The sequence below is a fragment of the Halichoerus grypus genome, chromosome 4, assembly GCF_964656455.1.
Source record: "Halichoerus grypus chromosome 4, mHalGry1.hap1.1, whole genome shotgun sequence".
In the NCBI taxonomy this organism is placed as follows: Eukaryota; Metazoa; Chordata; class Mammalia; order Carnivora; family Phocidae; genus Halichoerus; species Halichoerus grypus.
Window position 1 is genome coordinate 120,909,043 of NC_135715.1, and position 27,063 is coordinate 120,936,105.

General features: G+C 40.5%; 1 protein-coding gene across 2 annotated transcripts in view; it reads left to right on the top strand.

Moving 5' to 3' along the window:
• The window catches only part of GPD2 (glycerol-3-phosphate dehydrogenase 2), a 139,297-nt gene that overhangs the window by 12,244 nt on the left and 99,990 nt on the right, over nt 1-27,063 (top strand). For both annotated transcript variants that reach the window (XM_036092219.2, XM_036092218.2), the window contains exon 2: nt 26,845-26,954. In XM_036092219.2, coding sequence (XP_035948112.1) covers nt 26,853-26,954 — 102 coding nt within the window. In that variant the 5' untranslated portion in view covers nt 26,845-26,852. The remainder of the gene's footprint in view (nt 1-26,844; nt 26,955-27,063) is intronic.

Here is a 27,063-nt window from a genome sequence, read left to right on the forward strand (position 1 = left end):
AAGAAGGTAAATAAATCTGAAACCTAATGGGTGAGAGTGAGAGGTGTTTATATTAGTTATCTGTGGCTACTGTTACAAATTATAGCAAACTCATTGGCATAAAACAACAGAAATTTGGGTTTCCTGGCTGGCTCAGTCATTTGGGCCTCCGACTCTTGGTTTCCGCTCAGGTCGTGATCTCATGGGTTGTGGGATTGAGCCCTACATTGGGTTCCCTGCTCAGCGGGGAATCTGCTTGAGCATCTCTCCCTCCCATGCATGCTGTCTCACTCTCTTTCTCTCTCTCAAATAAATAAATAAAATCTTAAAAAAAAAAAAACAAAAAAACAAACCCAAACCCATAAATTTATTCTCTTCTTAGTTCAGGAGGCTCAAAGTCCACAATCAGAACCACTGGTCTGACATCAGGGTGTTGGCAGGTTATGCTCCCTTCTGGAGTTCTAGGGGAGAGTCTGCCCCTGTTTGAATGCCCGTGACTGCAGGCATTCAGTAGCTTGTGGCTGCATCACCGCGATCTCTGCCCCTGGGGTCACGTTGCCTTCTCTTCTCCTACGTGTGTCAAATCTCCCTTTGCAGCCCTCTTATAAAGGTATATGTGACTGCATTTGGGGCCTACCCTGAGAAGTCAGGATAATTTCTTTATCTCAAGATCTTTCATTTGATCACATTTGCCAAGTGTTTGTTGTGATCGTTGCTGTGCAAGATAACACTCACAGGTTCCAGGGTCTGTGATGTGGATAGCTTTGGGGCTCCACTGTTCAACCTACCACAGTATCCAAGAAAATCTTTGAAAAGTAAGCAAGGGTCAGGTCTCCTAGGGCAGGATAAGGCAGGATAAGGCATTTAGATTTTCTTCTATGGTGATAAAAGGCATTAGAGGATTGCGTGCTGGTAAATGAAACAATGTGGTTTTGCTATAAAAGACTGCTCTGACAGCGAAAGGTAGACTGGATTGTGGTGGGTGGGAAGGGAGAATGGAAGCAGGACCCGGTTAAGAATCGATTTTGGTTGTCCAACTGAGAAATTATAGTTGTTTGTTTTTTGGGGGGTTCCTGGCCCCATTTCAGCGTGTGTGCAGGGGTTCCTTCCCATACAACATCAGGCAATTCTATCACTACCTACCTGGAGATAGCATCAGATTCCCTGGATTAAGGACCAGGTCATATAAGACTGACCTCCACTCCCCACTTCAAATACCAGTTGTAAATCCCAGGCTGTTTGTTACCTGTGCTTCTGACCAACTGGCTAAAGATTGGAGGTTTTAGTGGCCTCCTCCTTAGGTGTGGTTAGTTTGCTAGAGTGGCTCACAGAACTCAGATCATCTGAATGACAAAATACATATTTCTCATATTCTTATAAATCATTTTATTGCATATGGACAAGTGTTGTGTTAAAGATGAAAAGAACTGAATGGATTTAGGATATGTTTTTGAAATAGAGTTAGTTGACTGAACTTGCTGATAGATAATTATCTGGAGATGGGGAACAAGAATCTAGGTAAAGGCTTACATTTTTTACTATCACAACTGGGCCATAAACTGGGAAGGGAAGAGTTGGAAGAGAAGCAAGCTTGATGGAAGATAGAAAATGCTCTGTTTTGACTGTGTTAAGTGTGAGGCACTCATTAGACATTCCTTTGGAGATGTAAGTTAGACAATTGGATAATTATTTGGAGATTCTGGGAAGGGTTTTGGCTGAAGATACAGAGTTAGGAGTTATTTGCATACCGGTTGTGTCTGTTACTGGATGGAATTACCTATCCGGAAAGTATAGATAGAGAAGGGGGCCATTGGAGCACTGTGTTATTCAGGAGAGAAGGAGTTGCCATTGGGGTAGGAGGGAAACCAGGATAGCGTTGTATCCCTGAAGTTAAGAGTTTAAAATGTTTTTAAAAGGAGATGTTTCTGTGTTAGTCATATAGATTGCATTTGGTGAAATGAGACCATTTGTGATTATTTTTTAAAAGATTTTATTCATTTGTCAGAGAGAGAGAGAGAGAGCATAAGCAGGGGGAGCGGCAGGCAGAGGGAGAGGCAGGCTCCCTGCTGGGCAGAGAGCCCGATGCGGGGCTCCATCCCAGGACCCTGGGATCATGACCTGAGCCGAAGGCAGCTGCTTAACCGACTGAGCCACCCAGGCGCCCCACCATTTGTGATTTTAACACTTTGACATATCGTTTAAGTAGAGAGAGGCCAGGGCAGAAGCTTACTGAATTGAGTTGTGGAAGCAGAGACAGTGCTTACAGATGACTCTTCCAAAATTTTTGTTGTGAAGAGACACAGAGGGATGGAAAAGTTCTTGGAAGGAGATATTGGCTAGGGAAGGGTTTGTTAGGACCAGAGAGTAATAGAATGAGTTTAAGTAGAGAGGAAATGATAGAATGATTAAGTAGAGAGGAAAAATGGATGAAGGCAGGAGAGAGTGATGGATGACTGTCAGAGTACAATTCCTGAAGAGCCAGGAAAGGAGGAAATCCAGGGCACAAATGTAGAGCTTAGTCCTTACTAGGAACAGGGACATTTGTTTTATAGTAAAAGGAAGGACTGTAGAAAGAATGGGTACAGAGGCTGATATGCCACGTTTTGGGTAGTGGGAAGTTCTTCCCTAATTGCTTCTACTTTCGGAATGAAGTGTGATGATGTTGGGGTAGAGAGAGGTAAAATGGATTTTGGGAAAGGGTAAATAGCTATTTTGAAACATCCTGGAGAAATATAATAGGATTGCTGATTCCTATAGGTCACCCATTAGAGATTTGCAACCATGACTTTAAACTGAGGCTGGATGGGGTTGTGTTTTGTGTCAGGCTGTTTCTTCAGCTGTTAGGAGGAGGTGTGGAGCAGGCAGATAGATGGGCTTCACCAACTTGAGGATTTGCCAGGTAAGGATCAGGAAGAGAGGAACAAGTACAAGGGAGAGGTTACAGTGATGGACCTTGACCCCCAAGCTGGGCAGAAAGAGAAGTGAGGGTGTAACTGATAATGGAGAAAATGGAAGGGTCAATGGACTGGAAAGCCAGATAATGCCAAGAAGATGTTGGGATGGAAATACCAGAGTAGATGAGCTGGGGACAGAGAAGGCAGTGTTTACAGTATGGGGTGCTTGAAGCTGCCGTCTCCAAGCTGGTGCAAGTAATCGTGATGTCAAAATCTGAGGTTATGGCAGGGAGGGTGGTGGCTGAGGCAGCGTCAAAGAGATCATCAGAGGTTCTGTGATGTAGCACCTGGGGCCTCCATGTAGATGTGGAAGACAGCAAGAATGAGGACACTTATGTTCGGAAAGGAACAGCCCGGTGCTTAGGTGCAGTAGGTGGGGGAGCCACAGCAAGAAGGGATAAAAGGCGATAAAGTCTAAGGACATGAACTTCAAAATAGGTAAGATTTGAATGATAGGGAAGTTGGAAGGTGAACTGGACAGACATTTAATTCATCTCCAGGCATTGGGGATTTTTGAGATTGGATCAAAGTCTTTACAACTCAAATGGAATGAGCCTAACATTTGCAAGCGTTTGGTCTGGAGCAGCCTCCTGGGGACCTTTTGGGAAGATAGACATTAACTCTTCAATCGCTTAATCATTGGAAAGTCCCTGGAAAGGGGCTAGTTATCACCCAGTTCCAAGGTGTTTGATATTTTAGCCATGGGTACAGCCATCCCTGTTTATTACTGGCGGAACATCAGACTTAAATGTGAGAGTATTAACAACCTCCTCTTGATGGGATGCTAGGAAAATGGTGTTAATAGGCTTCAGCCTTCAAAATTCAGGTTAAATCTTGCCTTCTTCCCGTTTTTAGAACCTTCAGAGAAGGGGGCATTGTGGAGTTTGCTGAGGGTAGAGTTTGAGTTTGAGAGGACAGAATGAGAAGGAGGGAGGGCTGAGCAGGTGAGAAATGGGGCAGATCGGGCTTCTGGTGATGAGCAAGGTATAGAGGATTGTGGAGCATGCTGTGACTGGTTGGTCCCCTTGGTGTCTCGGGGGAGGCTGGGTGCAGACTGTATGGCAAGGGTGAGCAAATGCCTTCTCAGAGTATCTGTAGGCATCTCCTGATGCCTCCGTGGCCAGTTGGAGTACAAAGGCCTCCTTGGGGACTTGCTCACAAGTGGCCAGAAGCATCAGGTACTCTGAGGGCATCTTCAAGCCCAGATGGTGGTATAACCCCTGGGGGAAGTGCTTTCCATTATGTGGCAGAAGCTAAGGAAGGAGTGCTGTTTCTGGGGGCAATTATTTCAGCAATCTTTCCTCCAAAACATATTTAGATTCCATGCTTTCTGCTCCATTGTCACTGTCTTTGGTTTAATTTGGACCTTAGGAGTTTGTGTCTGGATATTCACATCCAGTCTCCTGATTTCCTGCTCCCAGGATTTCCCTACTCCCAGACTTCTGTCCTTTTAGTTTATCTCCAAACACTGCTCCAGGGAACGTGGAATGGGAGAATGGTCTTTTAAATTCAAATGCGATTCTACCTAATCCTACTAGTAATGTTGTTAAGGATTAATATAACATGTATAAATTGACAAGCATAGTCTTTATAACAGAGTGTGCAGCCAGTAAATATGCTTAAAAGCCTTCCTTGGCAATCTGTTGCCTACTGGACAAAAGCCAAAATCCTTTGAGTGGCATATAAGATCTCCAGAGATGCCCCCCTGCTTGCCTGTATGGTCTCCTCACCTCCTCACTTAGGATTCTTGCATACTATCTTGCGCTCTAGGCATACTACACCCCCTTATCCTTGAAAATACAGTATTCATTCATACCATCATGTCTTTGCTCATGTTCACCTTAGACCCGGTGAATCTTCAACATCTGAGTTAATTATTGCTTTCTATACAAACCTGCCCTGATGATGCTCCCTACCCTGGGTAATGACTCCCTTAGCCCCTTGTCCAGACCTTATTGGTACCACTTGTATTTGTTTTAGAATCTTCTTCTCTAAGCTATGGTTCCTTTAAGGCAGAAACTATAAACGATTCATCTTTATTTACTCACAGTTTAATATAGTAGGTGCCCAATGAATGTTTGTTGAATAAATGGAAAGTCAATACATATTTGAGTTTCCATATTGCCTTTCTGTTGTGAAATCTACATTATATTTTTCTGTATCCTCTTTTTCTTTACTTCAGCAGTGGAGGCGAATTTTCTGACGAAGCAGAAGATGAATGCACAAGAGAATTGGTGACCATGTAGTTAGTTATGATGGGAGGCAGGTGTCATCCTGCGTTCTTTTTCTTTTACACAGTGAATCGTATTTACTTAAGTTATCGAGTGATTTTGTTCACCATTGTCATCATCTTGCGCTGAGTTGTAATTATTAATTTTTTTAGTTGCACACTCAAAGGAATATAGACATCAAACAAATGTGGTTTTGTGGTAGTGTTTAAGCATGATTGGTTGGGCAGTTTCCCGTGCCCACTTGCTACTGCATGATTGGTGTGTGGAGCCTTTTGGAACCTTGGTTAAAATGCCCAGTTCCTTTTAGGCCTCTTCAAACCTTGGTTTCCTTCATCCTACGCAAACTAACTGATTACTTATACGTAACAAAGAAATGAGTGAATGTAAACCAGACATCAACAGTAAGAGCCTAGTGAGTAAAGGGTGGGAAGGGCACATATGAAGTGTGAAGTGTGAAGTGAAGTAGTAGGGGTGCCACTCCTTAGTGTAGACGGGTAGGAATGCTGGGTGGGGGGAGGGCAAACGTGCATGGAAGGGCAGTGGAGGAGTCTGGGGGGAATGGAGGGGATCCTGTGGGCATGGGTAAATGTGGTTTGGGGGATGCAGTGTGCTATTGGGCATGGCTGGCATGCATTGAATGAGTGACCAAAAAAGACTGACCCTTGTTCCCAGGTTCTTGCTAGGTTAACCAAAGTCATGGTACATATTTTTCCATCCTGGAATCCAGGACATCATCCTAGAAGGGATACATTCTTGAGAAATATCTTTATTCTTTTTAAAAGATTTTGTTTACTTATTTGAGAGAGAGGGCGAGCAAGAGAGCACAAGCAGGGGAGCAGCAGAAGGAGAGGGAGAAGCAGACTCCCTGCTGAGCAGGGAGCCCGATGTGGGGCTCGATCCCAGGACCCTCGGATCGTGACCTGAGCCGAAGGCAGACCCTTAACCGACTGAGCCACCCAGGCACCCCAAAATATCTTTTTTCTTTGAAAAAACATTGACTCCAAGATTGTTGTGATAGTATTTTGTTTTATATTAGTATTTTGTTTTATATTAGTATTTTCTCTAAGGTAGATGGTATTCAGGGTTTGTAATAGGGCCAGAAAGCAATTTCTCACCCTCCCCTGAACTAAATATAAATACCAAGAAGTATTCTGAATAGAGAGCAAGAAAACACTCTTGTGTTTTGGGTCAAAGTTGTCCCAGTGACTTGGGTTAACTCAGGCCACAAACCTTTGATCAGGCTTCTTACGGGGAATGTTTTAAATGTATGAACTGAACAACTAGAGATAGCTGTAAGAACACTGGACTCCACGTGATTGGAGCCTGATGAAAGTGGAAGGGGCTCTGCCTCCCTGTGGCCTCTGTAACAGGTAACCCTTGGCCTGGATTTAGATCTGCGTGAGGTTTTATGCTTTATAGCGTTTTATTTTTGATAGAACACTTCAGAAATATCAGTATACCTTCTATTCGAGGGCACGTTTATTTTGGGAAGAGATGCTAGAGATGCTGGAAGAGGCCTGCCTACAGTGTTTTTGGGGGATTGATGGGATTCATTTCCCTAGTCTTGGAGTCTTACGTGCATTTGCTTGGTCACAGTCAAGTGCTGCTAGGCTACAGCAGGGCAATGACCCCGGATAGATTGGCTGTTTTCATCCTCTCCTCTAACCAGTCTTCTCTGTCACCCCAATTTGGCCTTGCACATGTGGGAGCCCATTGTAGGTGCTCAGTAATATTATTTCTTAGCATGTGAGAGTTGTTGACCATACATGTATTTTTACATCTTACTTACATTATCTCAAATTCTCAGTCTAACTTGTGAAATAGATGAGATTTTTATGGATGAGAAGGCTGAGGCTCACAGTCAGGCACACATCTAATAAGTGGCTTAGTTGGAATTCAGATCAATGCTGTCTGTCTCTCATGGCCCTGACACCAACTGCCTTCTGCAGAGAATATTCTCCTGACCGGTCAGTGATAGCATTTGCGTATGCCAGGAACAGCACCCTGTCACCAGAAGGACACAGAGCATTGCAGTATTCCTGCATGTGGCCCCTGAATTGTCATAGGGCGGGGAGAGGTGGGGACAGTAGGTCCTTTCTCCATGTCTGTGGCCTTCCTTCAGGGCCTGGCACCGTGGAGCCCCCCATCGGGTATGCTGTTGGCTAAAGAGACTCTACCCTGACAGAGTTGAACTCTAGGGCACACCACGTTCCAACATGTGGATCAGCTTTGCAGTCATTGGTTTGATTTGTTGGGATTTCTGATGTTGTGTTAAACTTTAAATCCCTGAGAGGATGTAATATGAAATAACTAAAAATTCAAGACTAGTGTCAGGCTTCAATAATTATGGTGTCAGATGCTCAAGGCACATTCATTCTAGTTAGGGTGGAGACTGTTCTTCAGAATAAGGTAGATAATCCTGTGACAGTTTCCAGTTCTTGCTTCAAATTCCTAATAAATTGTAAAGGCAAAGTATCCTTTTCCTTTCTTCGTGTGGGTCTTTTGCTCTAGTTCATTAAAGATGAGAAAAGTTGTGTAACACGAAAATCACTCAAGTAATGATCAGATGATATGGGATTTAGTCAAATGTCAGCTTTCTGTCTGCCTGGTGCTCTTTAGAGTTCTCACTTTTTCTTTCTTTCTTTCTTTCTTTCTTTCTTTCTTTCTTTCTTTCTTTCTTTCTTTCTTTCTTTCTTTCTTTCTTTCTTTCTTTCTTTCTTTTAAAGATTTTATTTATTTATTTGGAGAAAGACACAGTGAGAGAGGGAACACAAACAGGGGGAGTGGGAGAGGGAGAAGCCACCGAGCAGGAAGCCCAATGTGGGGCTCGATCTCAGGACCCTGGGATCATGACCTTAGCCGAAGGCAGACAGATGCTTAACTGACTGAGCCACCCAGGCGCCCCTCACAGTTTTATTTCTTAATAGAAGAATAATATGTGCTCATCTTAGAAATTTTAAAAATGAAAATGCAAAAAAAATTTTTTTTAAATGATGCACACAAGGAAGAAAATAAAAATGACTTGCAACCCTCCCATTCAGAGATGAGAATTTAAACATTTTTGGATATATCCTTCTAGTCATGTGTGTGTGTATGTGTATGTGTGTGTGTGTGTGTGTGTACCCACACATGTATACTTTATTTTTAATTTTTTTATTTCAATTTTTTATTCAAATTCTAGTTAACATATATAGTAAAATTGGTTTCAGGTGTAGAATGTAGTGATTCATCACTTACATACCACACCCAGTGCACATCACATGCCCTCTTTAATGCCCATCACCCATTTAGGGCATCTCCCATCCACCTCCCTCCAGCAACCCTCAGTTTGTTCTCTATAGTTAAGAGTCTCTTATGGCTTGTCTTCCTCTCTGTTTTCATCTTATTTTATTTTTTCTTCTCTTCCCCTATGTTCATCTGCTTTGTTTCTTAAATTCCACATGAGTGAAATCATATAGTTTTGTCTTTTTCTGACTGACTTATTTCACTTAGCATAATACCCTCTAGCTCCATCCACGTTGTTGCACATGGCAAGATTTCATTCTTTCTGATGGTTGAGTAATAGTCCCATATATATATATACCACATTTTCTTTATCCATTCATCAGTCGATGGACATTTGGGCTCTTCCCATAATTTGGCTATTGTTGATAATGCTGCCATAAACATTGGGGTGCTTGTGCCCCTTCAAATCAGCATTTTTGTATCCTTTGGATAAATAACCTAGTAGTGCAATTGCTGGGTTGTAGGGTAGTTTTATTTTTAACTTTTTGAGGAACCTCCATACTTTTTTCCAGAGTGGCTGCACCAGCTTGCATTCCCACCAACAGTGTAGGAGGGTGCCCCTTTCTCTGCATCCTCGCCAACATCTGTCGTTTCCTGACTTGTTAATTTTAGCTGTTTTGATAGGTGTGGGGTGATATCTCATCGTGGTTTAGATTTGTATTTCCCTGATGATGAGTGAAGTTGAGCATTTTCATGTGTCTGTTAGCCATCTGAATGTCTTCTTTGGAAAAGTGTCTATTCATGTCTTCTGCCTATTTCTTAACTGGATTGCTTGTTTATTTGGTATTGAGTTTGATAAGTTCTTTATAGATCTTGGATACTAACCCTTTATCAGATATGTCATTTGCATATATCTTCTCCCATTCCATTGGTTGTCTTTTAGTTTTGTTGATTGTTTCCTTTGCTGTGCAGAAGCTTTTTATCTTGATGAGGTCCAGACAGTTCATTTTTGCTTTTGTTTTCCTTGCCTTTGGAGACATGTCTAAGAAGAAGTTGCTGTGGCCGAGGTCGAAGAGGTTGCTGCCTGTGTTCTCCTCTAGGATTTTAATGGTTTCCTGTCTCACATTTAGGTCTTTCATCCATTTTGAATTTATTTTTGTGTGTGGCTTAAGAAAATGGTCCAGTTTCATTCTTCTGCATGTGGCTGTCCAATTTTCCCAACAACATTTGTTGAAGAGACTGTCTTTTTTTCCATTGGACATTCTTTCCTGCTTTGTTGCAGATTAGTTGACCATAGAGTTGAGGGTCCATTTCTGGGTTTTCTATTCTGTTCCATTGATCATGTGTCTGTTTCTGTGCCAGTACCATACTGACTTGTACTGTCTCGATGACTATAGCTTTATAATATATCTTAAAGTCTGAAATTGTGATGCCTCCAGCTTTTCTTTTCTTTTTCTTTTTTTAAAAGATTTTATTCATTTTGAGAGAGAGAGAGAGTGAGAGAGAGCAAGCAGGCAAGGGGCAGAGACAGAGGGAGAGAGAGACTCTCAAGCTGACTCCATGCAGAGCACAGAGCCCTATATGGGGCTTGGTCCCATGACCCTGAGATCATGACCTAAGCTGAAATCAGGAGTCAGACACTTAACCGACTAAGCCACCCAGGTGCTCCTTGCTTTCCTTTTTAAGATTGCTTTGGCTATTTGGAGTTTTTTTGTGGTTCCATACAAATTTTAGGATTGTTTGTTCTAGCTATGTGAAAAATGCTGGTGGAATTTTGATGGGGAGTGCATTAAATGTATAGATTGCTTTGGGCAGTATAGACATTTTAATAATACTTGTTCTTCCAGTCCATGAGCATGGAATGTTTTTCTATATCTTTGTGCCCTCTTCAGTTTCTTTCGTAAGTGTTCTATCATTTTCAGGGTATAGATCTTTTACCTCTTTGGTTAGGTTTGTTCCTAGGTATCTTATGGCTTTTGGTGCAGTTGTAAATGGGATCCATTCCTCGATTTCTCTTTCTGCTGCTTCATTATTGATTATAGAAATGCAACAGATTTCTGTATGTTGGTTTTATATCCTGTGACTTTGCTGAATTCGTATATCAGTTACAGCAATTTTTTGGTGGAGTCTTTCAGGTTTTGTACATAGACTATCATGTCATCTGAGAATAATGAAAGTGTGACTTCTTCCTTGCCAATATGGATGCTTTTTATTTCCTTTTGTTCTCTGATTGCAGAGGCTAGGACTTCCAGTACTATGTTAAATAACAATGGTGAGAGTGGACATTCTTTTCTTGTTCCCAACCTTAGTGGAAAAGCTCACAGTTTTTCCCAGTTGAGGATGATACTAGCTGTCATACATATACTATAAAACAGAAATACAGACATACACACACAGATTCTCTTATATCTACTTTTTTCTCTTCATAATTAATTTTTACTTGCCTATTACCCCATCTCCATCCAGAGTGTAATTTAACCCAGAAAGAATTAATTTCTAAGCAATAAAGAAATTCTCGAATGTTTAACCTATTTAGGCTCTTATATCTAGAACTTTCTTCACTTTATTATAATTATTACCAGCATAAGCATGTTGCTTTTTCAAGTCAGAATGGGGTAAAACGATGTTGATGGCAGTCATTAAGTTGGCATGGTGAGTGATCTAACACCATTGACCAGTCTGGGTGGGGAAAATGGCAGGAGGCCCTGGAGAGCAAGAGGGCCAGGGTTATAGGATCTAGCAATGCCATGAAAAAGGAATGTACAGACAATGTCAGTCTTCTCTGTGGGGAAACTGAAGTCCAGAAAAGTCAGGTGGCTTTGTTCAGGCTGAGACTGTCATAGGGTTGGGTGTGACTTGGGTTGCTAACTGCCCATTCTGTGATTGCTGCAGAGCACTCGACTGCTCCAGAATACAGTCTGAAAAACAAAGCATGCTGCTGGCGGATGCCAAACTATGGGGTTGAGAATCTCAAGGGGTTGGCATAAGTGCACTGGGTGAGGTCAGGCCTGACGCTCGCTGCATTGATATCGGAACCTGGAGGTTTGACAGGAATCCTATTAGAAATGCTATTTTGTGAGTCACTTGTCTTCTGACTGACTCATGGTGAGAACACAGGCTCAACTTATGGACTAAATTTTTTGGATTAACTTTGGGTTTCACTTAACATTATCTCAAAATTTATAGTTGAGGAGAAGCTGTTGAGCATAAATTGCTAATGTGCTCTGCTGATTTCCATCAGCTATGTGATTTGACTGACAACAGTGTGAGCCTAGCCCGCTGGGGTCTGGTGAATTACATCTGCTCAGCCAGAGTGTTTCTTGAGCTGGAATTGAAATGCATGGCCCTTTAGTTTCCAGTGTGATGCCAACACTCAGGCAATTGACTTTTGCTCTTCAGTCTCCAGCTGGGGGAATATTATGAAATAAAATGGGGAGAGGCCAGGCATCCTCAAGATTCAAACCCATAAATATAAATAACTGTAATTAATCACATGCAGTCTCTCTTGTCTATTAAACCTATACTCAGGGGTCAGTAAGTTTCACACAGCTCTTTAGCTTCCTGCCTGTGGTTGGTGGCAAATATTCCAGGTGCCTCAGCTCGTTGAGATGTGACCCTGGGTTCTTTTCCAACATGGGTCCAAAATCAGTTCAAGATATAATGAGTTGTGGGGGGAAGAAGTCACCTGCAAAATACCCTAGCCCAAAGGGGAATAGAAATATAAAAAAAGATGTCTGGTGTTGGCATTTGAGAGGCTCTCTCAGTTGACACTCTCTGTTCTTTGTTACCAGCTTGCTAGACTGAGTGGTATGGAACAGTCTTTCAAGTGTGCAAGTTCAATAGATATATATATTCAAGATTATCCCTGAACTATTTGTTTTCCTATTACAGAATACTGTTTTTGATTGTGGTTTACATTTTTTACTATTTTCTCATGTGATTTGTTAAGTCTTCCTCTCTCTCTCTCTCTCTCTCTCTCTCTCCATTTTCTCCTTTTTTCATACTTTCATCTACTCATTATGAACATGGCTAGTGGTGTCCTTAAGAAGAAATGACTGCTGTAGAGGCGCCTCAGGGGCTCAGTTGGTTAAGCCTCTGACTCTTGATTTCAGCTCAGGTCGTGATCTCAGGGTCATGATCTCAGGGTCCTGAGATCAAGCCGCCTGCTGGGCTTCATGCTCAGTGGGGAGTCTGCTTGAGATTCTTTCCCTCTGCCCCTCCTCTCTACTTGAGCACTCTCTCTCTCTCTCAAATAAATAAATCTTTATTTTTTTAAAAGTTTTTATTTACTTATTTATTTTTTAGAGAGAAAAAGAGGGGGGGAAGCAGAAGGAGAGAAAGAGGGGGAGAGAATCTCAAGGAGACTCCCCATCCAGCGCAGAGCCTGACTTGGGGCTTGATCTCATGATCCTGAGATCATGACCTGAGCCAAGATCCAGAGTTGGAGACTTAACAGGCTGAGCCACCCAGGAGCCTCAAATAAATCTTTAAAAAAAGAAGAAGAAGAAATGACTGCTTTTGCTCTTATTACCCTAAAAAGCGTCCTCTGCAGTGTAGCCAGAGTTGATCTTCCTTCCTCTCTCCCTGTAAATTCCATTGTATCATTGCACCGATTAAGGCTGTCCATTGATTTTTCTATTTCTGTCTTGTCAGAATAAATTTCTTGCTAGGAGGAAGTCATATGTGACTCAGCACCTCTGGCCCTCTGACCTCATCTGGAACCCACTGCCACATCATTCACTGTGCTACAGCCTCAGTGGCCTTTCTGTTTCCAGCAGAGGTCAAACTCGCACATGCTAAGTGTCTTTGCATGCCTGTCCCCTCTATGAGGAGGGCCCTTCTCTTGGATTGCTGGGTGGCTGGCTCTTCCTCCTCAATTTCGTTTTTGCCAAATCACCTCCATGAACATTCTATCTGGAGTAGATTCCTCGTACCCCAGTCACTCTCTCACCTAATATTACATCTTCTTTTCTTTTTTTTTTTAAGATTATTTATTTATTTGAGAGAGAGCGCGCGTGTATGCGTGCGAGAGCTTGAGCAGCGGGGAGGGGAAGAGGCAAGAGGGAGAAGCAGACTCTCTGCTGAGCAGGAAGCCCAATGGGGGGGGGGGCTCGATCCCGAGGGTGGGGGCTTGATCCCAAGACCCTAAGATCATGACCTGAGCCGAAAGCAGATACTTAACCGACTGAGCCACCCAGGCGCCCTCCATCTCATTTTCTTCATAACACTTGTCATTTTCAAAATACTCAATTTGCTTACATTTGTTTATTTGTTGTTTCCCCCAGTCCATCAGAGCAGAGGACTTGCCAGCCCCTGGAGCAGTGCACAGGATATAGCAGGCCTTCAGTCAGTCCCCGTTGAATGCATGTTACAGGAATGATTGCCCCTCCTTTCATCTTCCTTACTTGGGTACATCCTTAAGTGATACTTTCCTGAATATTTGTTGAACTCTTGCTTTTTTTTCTTAGAATGTACAATTTTTATCTATTACTCACCAACAAAAAGTGTACTTTTCATAAGCCAGTTTCTAACAAGGATTTTTAAAGTTTTTTTAGGAGTGGCAGTTAGATTCCTTTTTGGCCTATTTATCTGTAAACTTTTCTCTAAATCCAAGAAAGTACAGAAAAATATTCTAATTGTTTCCAGAGCAGAAGTGAACAGGTTTGCCACAATTTTTTTTTTCAAGGTAATGTGGATTTGTTCAGATGAGGCAGAATTGAAATACAAATTTTCTTTTCCTAATCTTGAACTATGTGCTCGTATCTGATTGGAAATTCTTCATCTTCATAACAGACTAGGGCAGTTTGTGTCCGTTCACATACGGTGTGCAACAAACTTCAGAAATTATCTGGTAAGCAACACTGGCCTAGAACATAGGAAGGAAGGGGGGAAAAGGCCCTTGAATAGACAGAGCCAGGATGTTGAAAATCTAAATGCTGAAATGCTAGTAAGTTGTTCCTTTTCCTTTCTCAGAGTTACTTATTGGTATTTTAAGCATAGTTTTAGCTAACTTGGCTCTCATTTTTCTGACCACAGTGGTAACAAGTTAGAAGTGAGCTGGAGAGCTCAAAGATCTAAAGGGAAAATTACCATTAGTCTGATAGTTTGGAAGAAACAGGAAAACTTGAATAAAGCAGACAGAAGCAGAATTCAAATGGGAACAGTCTGTGGCTTCTGGCCACGTAGTAAAGAGGTTAATGGTGTTGTTCCTTTTACTGTTCCTGAGGGGACATCACCCTTACAGCATAGTCTAATGTATATAGGGATGGCTTTAAGTCATCAGTAATTGAATTCATGGTTAATGAATTCTTAATATTCTTAATATTCTTTAAGAAGACAAAGTCTGACTTGCATTTTTGAAATATTCTAATTTGAAATAGTTTAGACTTTTTTTTTTTTTTTTTCTTAACTGCGAACTTCACTCAAGCTCTTAGAAGGCAGGAATTTTCATGTTTGTTCTCAGTTGTATGTTCAGTGCCTGGCACATGTTAGGTGATCAGTCAATAATTACTGAATGAAAGAATGAGTGCAAGTTTTAATCATCCAACGGCACTAAATAAATAGGACATCAAGATAGTACCACCTTTAATGCATAAAGGTGTTTTCCCTGTACCTACTGAATGAAGAACAAACATAAAATAATACACATGTAAATTAAAATAGCTCTGGACATTTTCAAAGATACTTCATTTATAGATGGAGCAAGGATCAAATTCAGATGATTTGCCTGACTTCACAAAGCAAGTTACAGGTAGAGACAAAATAGCAAGGCAAGACACTTCAACCTCGCCTTCTGGAATATACTTGGTGATTTTCTTTTTTCATCTGATGTTTTGAGAATTAAAAGAATATAGAGATTTGTTGTGTTTTTGTTTCTTTTCCTTTTTTTCTTTTCTTTCTTTCTTTCTTTTTCTTTTCTTTTTTTTTTTTTTTTTTTTTAGCAATAGCAACCTTAGAGAGAATATTGAGTAGAACCCTTTATCTTCTTTTGTGCATGTTATTAAATTTTAGACTGTCAATGCTAGGGTATTAGCTGAGTAATGCTGGTACACAGTATCTCATGCACAGTGATTAGACGTGTTTATAGTCTAGTACTTGAATGCATTCCGCTTAAGAGTGTGTGCCAGTCCTTTTAAAGAAGAAAAGAAAAATCTAAAAAGGAAAGGCTTGAAGAGGATCTCTCATTCAAATGGGGAGAATAGGATCTTATGACCAAGACTGTTTTAGCCAAGAAGCCTGAGCTGGAAATACAGATTTGCTTATTATTTTGCATAGGTGAAAGAAGACTATCTTTTCCTTTTTTGGAGTGAGGGGATGGACATTTACAAAATGTTGTATTACTTGTATTCCATACTTTTTTTTAAAGATTAATTATTAGTTTAAAGATTAATTAATTATTAATTTATTTTAGAGAGAGCGCATGCACACACGCGAGGGTAGGGGCAGAGGGAGAGAATCCTCATGCAGACTCCCCGCTGAGCACAGAACCCTAGGGGGGGTGCTCCACGGGGCTTGATCCCACGACCCTGAGATCATGACCTGAGCTGAAATCAAGAGTTGGCCGCCCAGCTGAGCCCACCCAGGTGCCCCTGTATTCCATACTTTTTAAAGAAATTTTTGTTAGAAATATGAATTCTGCAATCTGCCTTTCCTCTTGTCCAATTTTTATTTCTTTTAGGGTCAGACATTTTTAGGGAGTGTGATCACTAAGATAAAGAACACAATGCATGTTTACTTTGACTATAGTATATCTTAGATTTCCTTTGCATCTAAGCTGTGTGTGTGTAATTTGACCCTTTGTTGATAGTTACATTTATACATGCAGTGGATTATTAGATGTGCAGGGGACTGAATTTTAAATGCAAATTTCAACAGGCTGACAGTTGGGGGGGGAGTTGAAGGGGTGGGGAATGACTACAGGGTGTAAAAAGTGGTTGGCTTTATTTCCTGGGGATATTCTCAAGCTCAAGGGAACAGAATAACTGGTCTCCCTATCGCAACTACTTGGTCTCTGTTATAACTCCCTGCCATGTCTTGTTCATTAATAGAGCAGCAGTGATTAATAGAGCAGTAATCAAATTTAGAACTGTTTTTTTTTTACAATGTAAGTAAATTAAATTAACTGAAATTATTGTGCTATAACTAATTATCATAAAAATTATCAGTCATCGTGTTTTTATGAGCTCAGAATTTCATAAACTATCTTCAACAATTATTTCCTAAAATGCGTTCCTAATGACATGTATAATGCAATTGCAACTAGAACTTTTGAAAGAACTGGTGCATTTTCTTCTCATTTGGTGATAAAAATAATGAACAAAAGCTAAGTAAATCAGTTGGCATCAGCATTTTGAAGTAAGAAAAAAAGCCAACTTTTCAAAGTTTTGTTTGTGCTTATTACATTTGAAGGCAGATTGTCAAACCTCCTATATCTGTGCTATTAAAAAAAAAGTTTTCAGGATAATGATCTTGAGTCTCTTTAATATTCTTTGTGAGTCTTCAAAGAAAAGTGTCAATATTCAGTATATAGTGTTTCCAAATTCATAATGCTATATTTAATAAAAATATAAGATATTGGAAAACAACAAAAGAGATCTTTGATTAAGATCAGACAAATAGAACCTCAATTAGTCGAAGCACTTCTTTCTTTGAATATTCTATTTCGCTGAAATTTTCTTAGTGTGTATTTCTTTTGACTGTAGAGTTAAAGTTCATTGTCATCCATATATGTTTTTAAAACCTTTTCATTTGATTCACAGTGCCTGTGCACTATTTTAAAGCACCTAAACCCTTTTAAAATACATTTATTTATATGGTGAGGTAGATGCTTTTTTTATGAAGCATGTTGGGGTGTGTATTCAAGAGCCGTGATTGTGATGACTTTATAAGGCTTTGTTATAGTTATAATAAATCTGGATGAGCGGCTTGATACGTTTTAATGTAAAAGCAGATATTTTGAACTCTATTGTTTGGCATGCAATTTATTTTATAACAAAGGGTTATTTTTTCTTGTCTTACCAAAGTAGATTTTATAACAGCATGTAAACTCTGAGAAAGAGTTTATGCTGCTGAAGGAATGTGAACCATTTTTCTAACTCAACAATAGTGTTAGTAAAGGGAGCAGAAATACAGGGGGAGGCACAGGACTAGTGTGGTCTGTTTGCCTAAAGAACCTCTTTTTCTTTGATTCATTGGTAACATTCTTTCCTCCTCAGGGCAGAATTAAAGCGTTTGTGTCTGCTGTACTCTTTTAAGTGAGGATTTCTTATTATTGATATGTAAATGCAAGTTTTTAAAATTTCATACTGGGCATGTTATCCAGTTCCTAAAACTGACTCGTGTCTTTATAAGGGATGGGCATTGGGGGGAAGGAATGCTCCAGATTTTCACTTATGAGGGACATTTTATTTTATGCCTTTCAGGATTACCTTAAATTACATATATGGTAAACAAAGAAAGTTAAAGATAGGATTTTACAACTCTAAGCACAAATCTATTAACATGTCCAGGATGATAGAGAATATAGATTAATTTTGGTTTTAAAATGAATTTAAAGTAGAAAACAAATTCACTTGCATGAACTAACTAGTTCTTCATGATTTTTAAAAGCGATTCTATGGAAAGCAAATACAATAGAAATCATTCCATTATGAGTTAAACGAAGATCATTTGCATTTAATGAATATAAATCTGTTATTGGCCGAGATGGACTTCATTGATTTCTTATAATTCTATAGTGAACCTCATGGAAATAAGGGAAAAGGGTCAAATTTGTGACTATACTACCAGTGTGCACTTTAGAATTGGCACAAAACATAAATACATAATATGGAAGTTGCCTTGGAAACACTATGTTTTTTTTTTTTTTAATTGAGTCTTACATAATAAATGAGGATTAGAGTGTGAGCGTGTCTCCTCACGTTACTCCGGGGTCCTCCTTCCTCTCTGTATGTTTTCACTTCAGACAACTTTGTGAAATAAGTGCTTTAATTTGTTCTGGCTTTGCATATTAAGTTAAACAAAAATTGCACACCAGAAGGATTCATGTAATAATGTTTGAGACAAGTTTTTTATAAACAGAGACTTTTAACTGGCTCACTTTAAATGGTTGTTGACCTTGTTTTCTCCTCTTTTTTTTTTTTTTTTCCTTGTGCCTTTTGCTTACATTTCTTAACCTCTGACTTGAACCCCTGGAACCAGCTCAGCCCTTTGCTTTGCCAGTTCCTCATCTGTCAAGCTTCCAGGCTCCTGCCCTCCTTCGAGCCTGCAGAATGGTCCTGAGCCAGCCTCTTTCTCTGTCACTGTAGCTGTGTGCTTGCTCCTAGAGTGACCTGGCCTACCCAAAGGGTCCCGGAGAGGCAAGTAGGAAGCTTTTCCAAAGTAGTTTCTGGCTGGAAGCTACGTGAACCAATATGCACACAGCATTTGTCTTCTTTCATTTTCTCTTCATTTCCTAATTTTGTTTCTCTTTTGTCTTCATTGAAATACTCTCTCTTTGTTAAGATTTTGCCCATCATTTGGGTTGAGCCCTTCTGGCATGGGATTTCTTGGAAAAGTTGATTGGAAATGGAAAAATTCCCTAAAGCTGTCTGGTGTGAGAGAGAGGGACAAGGCTAGGGTTTGGATGCTGTGCCAGCAATGTGTGATTGTGTTGCTTTAGCTTCCTCATCAGCTGCAATCCAGAGTTTTGGACATCCAGAATCTGAAGATTCATTATATTTCTAACTTTTGTGCTGACTTTTGCTTGGTTCTTTCATTTATTTTGTTTTATCAGAATACTCTTCCTAGTAACTTAAGAAAAACCTTTTTGTTTGTCCTTTGATATTCTGTTCAGCGTATGTACTTTTTACAACTCTAGGTGGTCACTGTTACTGTTGTGTTTGTGGCTTTTAGAATATGTATAAGTATAATATAATATTTTACATTTTACACATACACACACACATTCATTTATTTCCATTGGGATAATCTTTTGTGGATAAGCCTTGGGTCCATTTCCTATCCAGTCTTGGCCCAAATCTTTTTTTTTTTTTCCTTAAAGATTTTATTTATTTATTTGAGAGAGAGAGATAGCAACAGAAATAGCAAGAGAGAGAGCACAAGCAGGGAGGAGAGGGAGAAGCAGGCTTTCTGCTGAGCAGGGAGCCTGTGGCTGGGCTCCATCCCAGGACCCTGGGATCATGACCTGAGCCGAAGGCAGACGCTTAACTGACAGAGCCACCCAGGCTCCCCGGCCCAAATCTTTTTTGAAAGTGTTTAAAGGAACCAAAAAAGGACAAATTCATTTTCAGTTTATGGAGTAGGGCTCTTCTCTGTTTCCAGAGAACAGGCTGATGGGCCTGTGATGTTGATTATTTTGTTCATTTGTCTGGCAGCTTTCAAAAAGCTTGCTTGAGGGCTGACTCTGTTTCTGTAGGGTTCCCATACTACTGTGTAAGACGTTTGTGCATACACACGCTTCTCAGCTTGGCCGGGGGGATGCGTTTGCAGGCAGAGTGTTGATCTTTATCCCCACTGTGGAGTCAGCCTTGGGGAAAGAGGAGGTAGGACCTGATGTGCTTTGATTGTTACTTGTCTGTGTAAGCACTTTATCAGCATATGCGTGCCTGATCCAGGATGTGCTTTCTTAGAGGGAAGCATATACAACATTTGATATATCACCGATTGGAATAATAAAGGGTCTGCTTTGTTGAAACCTGTCTAATTCAAAGCACCCAGAAACCTTGACTTTTTATAGTTAGAACTGGGCTGCTGGTTGGGAAGGTGCTTTTGTACTCACTTCTTCTTTCATTCTGCTGTGGACTTGCTGCCAAGTTCCATGATTATAGACTTCCTCTGTTGAGGTCCTACACCTTTGTTTTGTAAGATTCACACAGCCTTCTCCTGTAAGTCTTGAATTTGTATGCAGGTGGACTTTGAGGCCTGGTCTTCTGAGTTGTGCCGTTGTACCTTCTGTGGGTTTGAAAAAGTGTCATGCCTCAAAATAGATGAGGAGGTGGTCTTCCATGCACAGCTACTAGGTAGGTGACTGCACAATTGAAGTATAAGGAGCTTCTTGCTACATTTGGACCTGCATATGCTTAGTTAGGTAAAGGGCTAAGAGAAATAGCGTAGGCTATAGGTGGTCAGAGGGGCATGGAAAGCCTTTACATCTTGCTGCATCTTGCTAGGGAACACACGTCCCAAGGACTGCAAGGCTTGTGGCTGAAATTACTCTTCTAAAAATGATCTTTCAGCTGTATTCCATGCATCCCCCCACCCCTGCCCACCTAAATTAATGGAGAGTGTGGAGATAGGAAAGGAAATTGGTATTTCTACACAAGAGGCCAGAGGATAGGAGAGTTTGTGAAAGTGAAGAGACCCAGGGCTCCTTCCGCAGAGGAGTGATAAATCCATTTGGATGGGTTTTATTTATGCTTTAATTAAGAGAGAAGCTATATGGTAGGACAGGGAGAGGAGTTTGAGTACTCTATTTGGAGAATAATTCAGAGGCCAGGAAGCGTGCTCTTGTTCTGGAATAACTTTGTGGGTGACTGCTGAGAGGCCCCTCAGCCTTTCTCTATGGGTGCTTATTTCTTGTTTTTAAGTCTAAAGTGTGTGGTGAAGGGGCGCCTGGGTGGCTCAGTCGTTAAGCGTCTGCCTTCAGCTCAGGTCATGATCCCAGGGTCCTGGGATCGAGCCCGGCATCGGGCTCCCTGCTCAGCGGGAAGCCTGCTTCTCCCTCTCCCACTCCCCCTGCTTGTGTTCCCTCTCTCGCTGTGTCTCTCTGTGTCAAATAAATAAATAAAATCTTAAAAAATAAAAAAATAAAAAAATAAAGTGTGTGGTGAAGTTATTCAAATGCAAGATTTAACCTGGAGCATAGCCTTGCTTCGGAATGGGAGGAGGCAGATGTGGTGAGCCCCCAAGTCCCATTTGAAATAGGATTTCATTGTTGAGGTTATTCTGTAATGGGAATCCTAAAAGGACAGCTAAGAATTCAGTGGTGCCGGTAAGTTGCAAGGTTAGCCAGAAGCATGGCTCAGCAAACTCCGAGAAGCCGCAAACCCAGTTTTTGTTTGCCAGCAGCAAGCACGGTTCATCGTGTGGCAGTTCTAGGCACAAGGTTCCCCGAAACCAGACCTTTAGCTCTGATTGCTCTTGTGAGTTTGAGACCATCTTTCGAATTAGTGCTTTCATTTTTTTCAGATAGACACCCGGAAGTGGAATTGCTGGATCATATGGTAGTTCTAGGTTTAATTTTTTTTTTCCTGTGTTTAATTTTTTGAGGAACATCCGTACTGTTTTCTAGAGTGGCTGCACCAATTTACACGCCCCCCCATGAGTGCGTGCAGGTTCCTTTGCTCCACATCCCCAGCCCTTGTTCTCTCTCTCCTCTCCCTCTCAGCCTGGATGTGTGTGTGCGCCCACACTCACACGATAATATCTAATTGTGGTTTCCATTTGCATTTCCGTGGTGATGGGTGATGTTGAACACCATTTCATGTACCTGGTGGCCATTTGTATGTCTTCTTTAGAAAAATGTCCATTCATTTCCTCTGCCCATTTTTTCAGTTTGATTGTTTGTTTTGCAACTGATTTGCATGACTTCTTTGTGTGTTTTGGATATTGACCCTTACCAGATAGATGATTTGCAATATTTTCTCCCATTCTGTTGGTTGCCTTTTCATCTTGTTGATGGTTTCCTTTGCTGTGCAGAAGCTTTTTAGTTTGATGTAGTCCCACTTGTTTATTTTTGCCTTTGTTGCCTACGCTTTTGGTGCCAAATCCAAAAAATCATCACTAAGAGCAGTGTCAAGGAGCTTATACTCTGTTTTCTTCCAGGAATGTTATAGTTTCAGGTTTTATATTTAAATCTTTAATCCATTTTGAGTTTATTTTGGAATTGGTATAAGATAATGGTTCTCTTTCTTTCTTCCCTCCCTCCTTCCTTCCTTTTTCTTTTTCTTTCTTTCTTTCTTTCTTTCTTTCTTTCTTTCTTTCTTTCTTTCCTTCTTTCTTCTTTCTTTCCTTCTTTCTTCTTTCTTTCCTTCTTTTTTTCTTTCTTTCTTTCTTTCTTTCTTTCTTTCTTTCTTTCTTTCTTTCTTTTTCTTTTCTTTCTTTCTTTCCTCTCTTTTCTTTTCTTTCTTTGCATGTGGCTGTCCAGTTTTCCCAACACCATTTATTGAAAAGACTATCCTTTCCCTATTGTATATTCTTGGCTCCTTTATTAAAAAATTAATTGACTATATATGCTTGGGTTTATTTCTGGGCTCTCTATTGATCTATAGGTCTGTTTTTAGTGCCAGTAAGTTTTTAGTGCCAATACCATACTTCGATTAATATAGCTTTGAAACATAGTTTGAAATGGGGAATTGTGATGCTTCTAGCTTTGTTCTTCTTTCTCAAGATTGCTATTCAGGGTGTTTTGTCTATCAGAGTATTAATAATACTCAGTATAGCACAACTAGTTATAATACAGAGTTACAAGGTAGACTTTGATATTTAATTCTCCAAATTGGTTATAAGCACCTTCAGGGCAATTGATAAACTCATGGATGTATTTAGTTGAGTACCTTTTTGTTCAGGATTTTTTTAGTTGGGCTGGTGTTCCCCTTGCAAGAATTAGAAGACTGGCACTTGTCTGTGCAAATGCAGGAGCCAGTCTTGAGTCAATGTATATACAACTTAATTCATAGGCTATTAAACGTGGACATCAGGCTATGATAACTAAGGTAATTTTGGGGCGCCTGGGTGCCTCAGTTAGTTAAGCGTCTGACTCTTGGTTTTGGCTCAGGTCATGATCTCAGGGGCCTGAGATTGAGCCCCTGTCAGGCTCTGTGCTCAGCGGGGAGTCTGTTTGGGATTCTCTCCTCCCTCTGCCCCTCTCCCTGCTCTCTCTCACACACACACACTCTCTCTCAAATAAATAAATAAATAAATAAATAAATAAATAAAATCTTAAAAAAAAAAACTAAGCTAATTTTATTTCTGGATGATTTTTCTACCTCTAGTTTCTCACACTTGTAGTTGCAAAAGTAAAGATTTATCGATATTTTTGTTACCTTTCTTTGCTAATTTTCCCGTTGCAGTTTTGCTTAGATGGAAACAATCTTTCCTCTCTGTAATCATTGTGAAAACTTTTCTCCTTATGATGGAATATAAATGGGTACAAATTTTAAATTTCTTTGGTTCAGCAGTAAAACGAAATTCTTACATTACCGTAGATATTTTGTCAGAGGTTTCCTTAGGGAAACTCTAATGCCAAGGACTGTACACATGGGGTGAGTGTTCAAGACTAGGGCCTTCAGCAAAACGTGGTGTGGCCCTTGGGGAGAAGTTGCTATTTTGAGAACAAAAGGCAGGCCAGAACCAATCAGTGGTTAAGAGTATAGACTAAGTTGTGGTTTTGTCACATACTAGTCAGTGACCTCGGGCAAATCGCTTACGCCCTCTGAACCACAACTGCCTCTTTTATGAAATTACAGTGTTGTGAGGGTGATATGAGCTGATGTATGTAGAATTGAAAGCACAGTGCCTATTACCTTGCAAATACTCAATAAATGTCAACTATCGTCATTATAACATTGATGAGGATGACGACCACGATGATTATGATGATCTTAGGGGAGTCAGGTGAAATTGATTTTGTGCTTTTGTTTTTGAATTACCTGTAAGAGTGATTTATTCATTACAACTAGTAGGTGATCTTACAGATGGATTTGATCTCAATAGAAATAATGATCCCCTAAGCATAGGTTAGTTTATGAAATTACTGGGAAAAAGAAGTTCTTTATTAATTATAGTCAATATGATCGCTAACTCTGCAAAATAATATATTAATGCACTTTTTCATTAGTATTAGTGGCTCATTGAGAAAACCCATGAAAATATCTCCCTTAGTGAGTTTTGGTTTCAAAAATCAAATTGAAGCACTATAATCAGATGAGCAGGGAATGCAGGGACCTGCACAATTGGAACAACTAGCTCCAAACTGAAGTGGCTGAGTGAGCGTGTCTGCTGTGACATTTTCCTTGACTGTGTTACATAACATCCCTCAGCTGACTTTGTTGACGTGTGGTATCCTTTGTGAGGTCATCAATGACATTATCAACAATTCAGAAGCAATGATACTGAGTTAAAGTCAGTCAGTTACAAAACTCACATCCAGGGGACCACCAGGCTGCTGTCTACATGGGGCGGGCACATGCATTGTTTAGGTAAATAGAACTAGGTTTCTATTCTCTGTCCCTCATTGTCAGGGGAACCCATTAGCCTGGAGATAGCATGCTATCTCTGCACTGCTAGGGTTTCCATTGTTGTGTGATAGGCGCCCATGAGAACGTGTACAAAAGCGTTAGGAATGACGACAGTGGGCTATGACAAATGAGTGCCTTCCAAGTTGGCTTAGTTGAGGTCAACCTTGGACATAAGGGCTTGCTTAGGGTCGACCGACTGATGAATGGAGGCCACTAGCCATCATATATACCAATTGTTTTACATAACTTGGGAAAGAGGATCCATTTGATGAAGAGACCTCCAGCAGTAGAGAAACATATGTGTGTGAAATATTTTTCTGGTGAGAATCTTAATAAAAAAGACAAGTCTTAAGTTTGTCAGAAGGAGTGAGGTCAGAGGAAAAATAAAATTTTCAGAAATACCAACTTTTATTTTAGTATATAATTTATAGTATTCCAGAATGAATTTTCTATAGAATCACAGTTAACCAACTGCACTGAAATTCTTTGATTTAGTGTAGTTATGCTAATAGATTCTATTCATCCTATATGGACTCAAATATTTTAACTGTACCATAATTTACATTGAGATACTCTATGGTCTTTATTATCCCAGGTTAAAACTGACTTCATATTAAATGTTTTCCTGAGTCATGAGATGCTTGTAGAGTATACGGTATGTTGTCCAGACAGGTTGGACCTCCCCCATTCAGGAAAATAGGGTAGTGGCTTCCCTTTAAGATGTGGGTATACCAGCTGCTATGGTGAATGAAAGTCTTAGGCAGGTCGAATTGATATTGAACAAGATCAACTCTAAGTTAGAAATCTTTTTTTTTTTTTGGTGATCACACGGTGTTATCTTTTCTTGTTTAGCTAAATAAAAGCTGGCAAGAGTTCTTTTGGTGGAATTTTCATTTTTATGCTCTTTTTTGTGTGTTGTTTTCGAAAAAGTTAAAGGATATTGAAGCATTCAAAAATTTTTAAAAATATAATGAGTCCAATAGTGGAAATACACACGCACAGACTCACACATATAGACTTAATGTGTGTGCGTGTGTGTAAATATATATATATATATTTCAAGGTAAGAAGGAAGTCAAGAGCTAACACAATACAAGACTTTATTTAGAAATATATAGCAAGGGGCACCTGGGTGTCTCAGTCAGTTAAAGCATCTGACCCTTGATTTCCCTTCAGGTCATGATTTCCGGTTGCACTCTTCGCTGGGCGTGGAACCTGCTTGGGATTCTCTCTCTCCCTCTCTGTTTGCCCCTCCCTTCCCCCCCCCCCTTTTTAAAGATTTTATTTATTTATTTGAGAGAGAGAGAGCGAGTACACGCAAGCGAGCAGGAGAGGGAGGTAGGGGGGTCGGTCAGGGAGGAGAGGCAGAAGGAGAAGGAGAAGCAGACTCCCCACTGAGCAGGGAACCCACATGGGGCTCGATCCCAGGACCCTGGAATCATGACCTGAGCCAAAGGCAGACGCTTAACGACTGAGCCACCCAGGCGCCCCTCCCCCTTCTCTCTAAAACAAGCAAAGAGTGCTTATATGGAGAGTTTCCCCTTGAAATTGTGGTACCATGCAACCCTGGCTAAAAGAAAACTTTTTTTTTTTTTTTTAAGTTCCGTTAATGAAAGGAATTATAGCAGTCCCTAAGAATATCTTCTGTCACTTTGTGAAAGGATCAAGGCATGGTTTCCTTTGACTTTTAGTCTGTCAGGTGTGGCCGCTTAAGGACAGGAATGCACAAGTTGGCTCTGGTGAGAGCTTCATTGGGAGGGGAAAGTTGTGCCACCATCTGAATTAAGCCTGCGCCAGGGAACCTGAAGTACACGTGAGGCTCACTGTCTCCGCTGGTGACAGGCTTCCACCGGTCTCCTTGTGGAGGCGATTAGCGGTTGAACACATTTGCGAGTACAGCATGCAGTTTTGTGAGTCACACAATACCATTTCTTTTCCTGGCACCCTTGACTTTATACTGTGTAAATATCTTCAGTTGTCTCTACCTGCTTTCCTTTCTTTAATTCCTGTTGGAAGGTGACTTTTATGTGGTCAATTCCCTTGTCTCCGTTTTTTCGTGTGTTGCTTTTGGCCCATGATAACTTCCTTATTTTATGTTTTGTTTTCTAGCTTAACATCGTTTCAGAATCTTGCACGGTCCCTTTTTACCATGGGGATTGTTATCTGATAAAAATCCCAATTCACTTCTTTCTGTTCCCTTTTTGTTCTTCTTTGTAGGCTAAGAAATGGCATTTCAAAAGGCAGTAAAAGGGACTATTCTTGTTGGAGGTGGCGCCCTTGCAAGTGTCCTCGGCCTCTCTCAATTTGCTCATTACAGAAGGAAGCAAGTAAGTAATTATGCATGTATTGATTATACTCTGAAACTTATATCTGTTAAAGAACTGCACATGGGGCGTGTGTTTGTTAACGGTTTGTTTAGAAAGTACTGTCTTGACT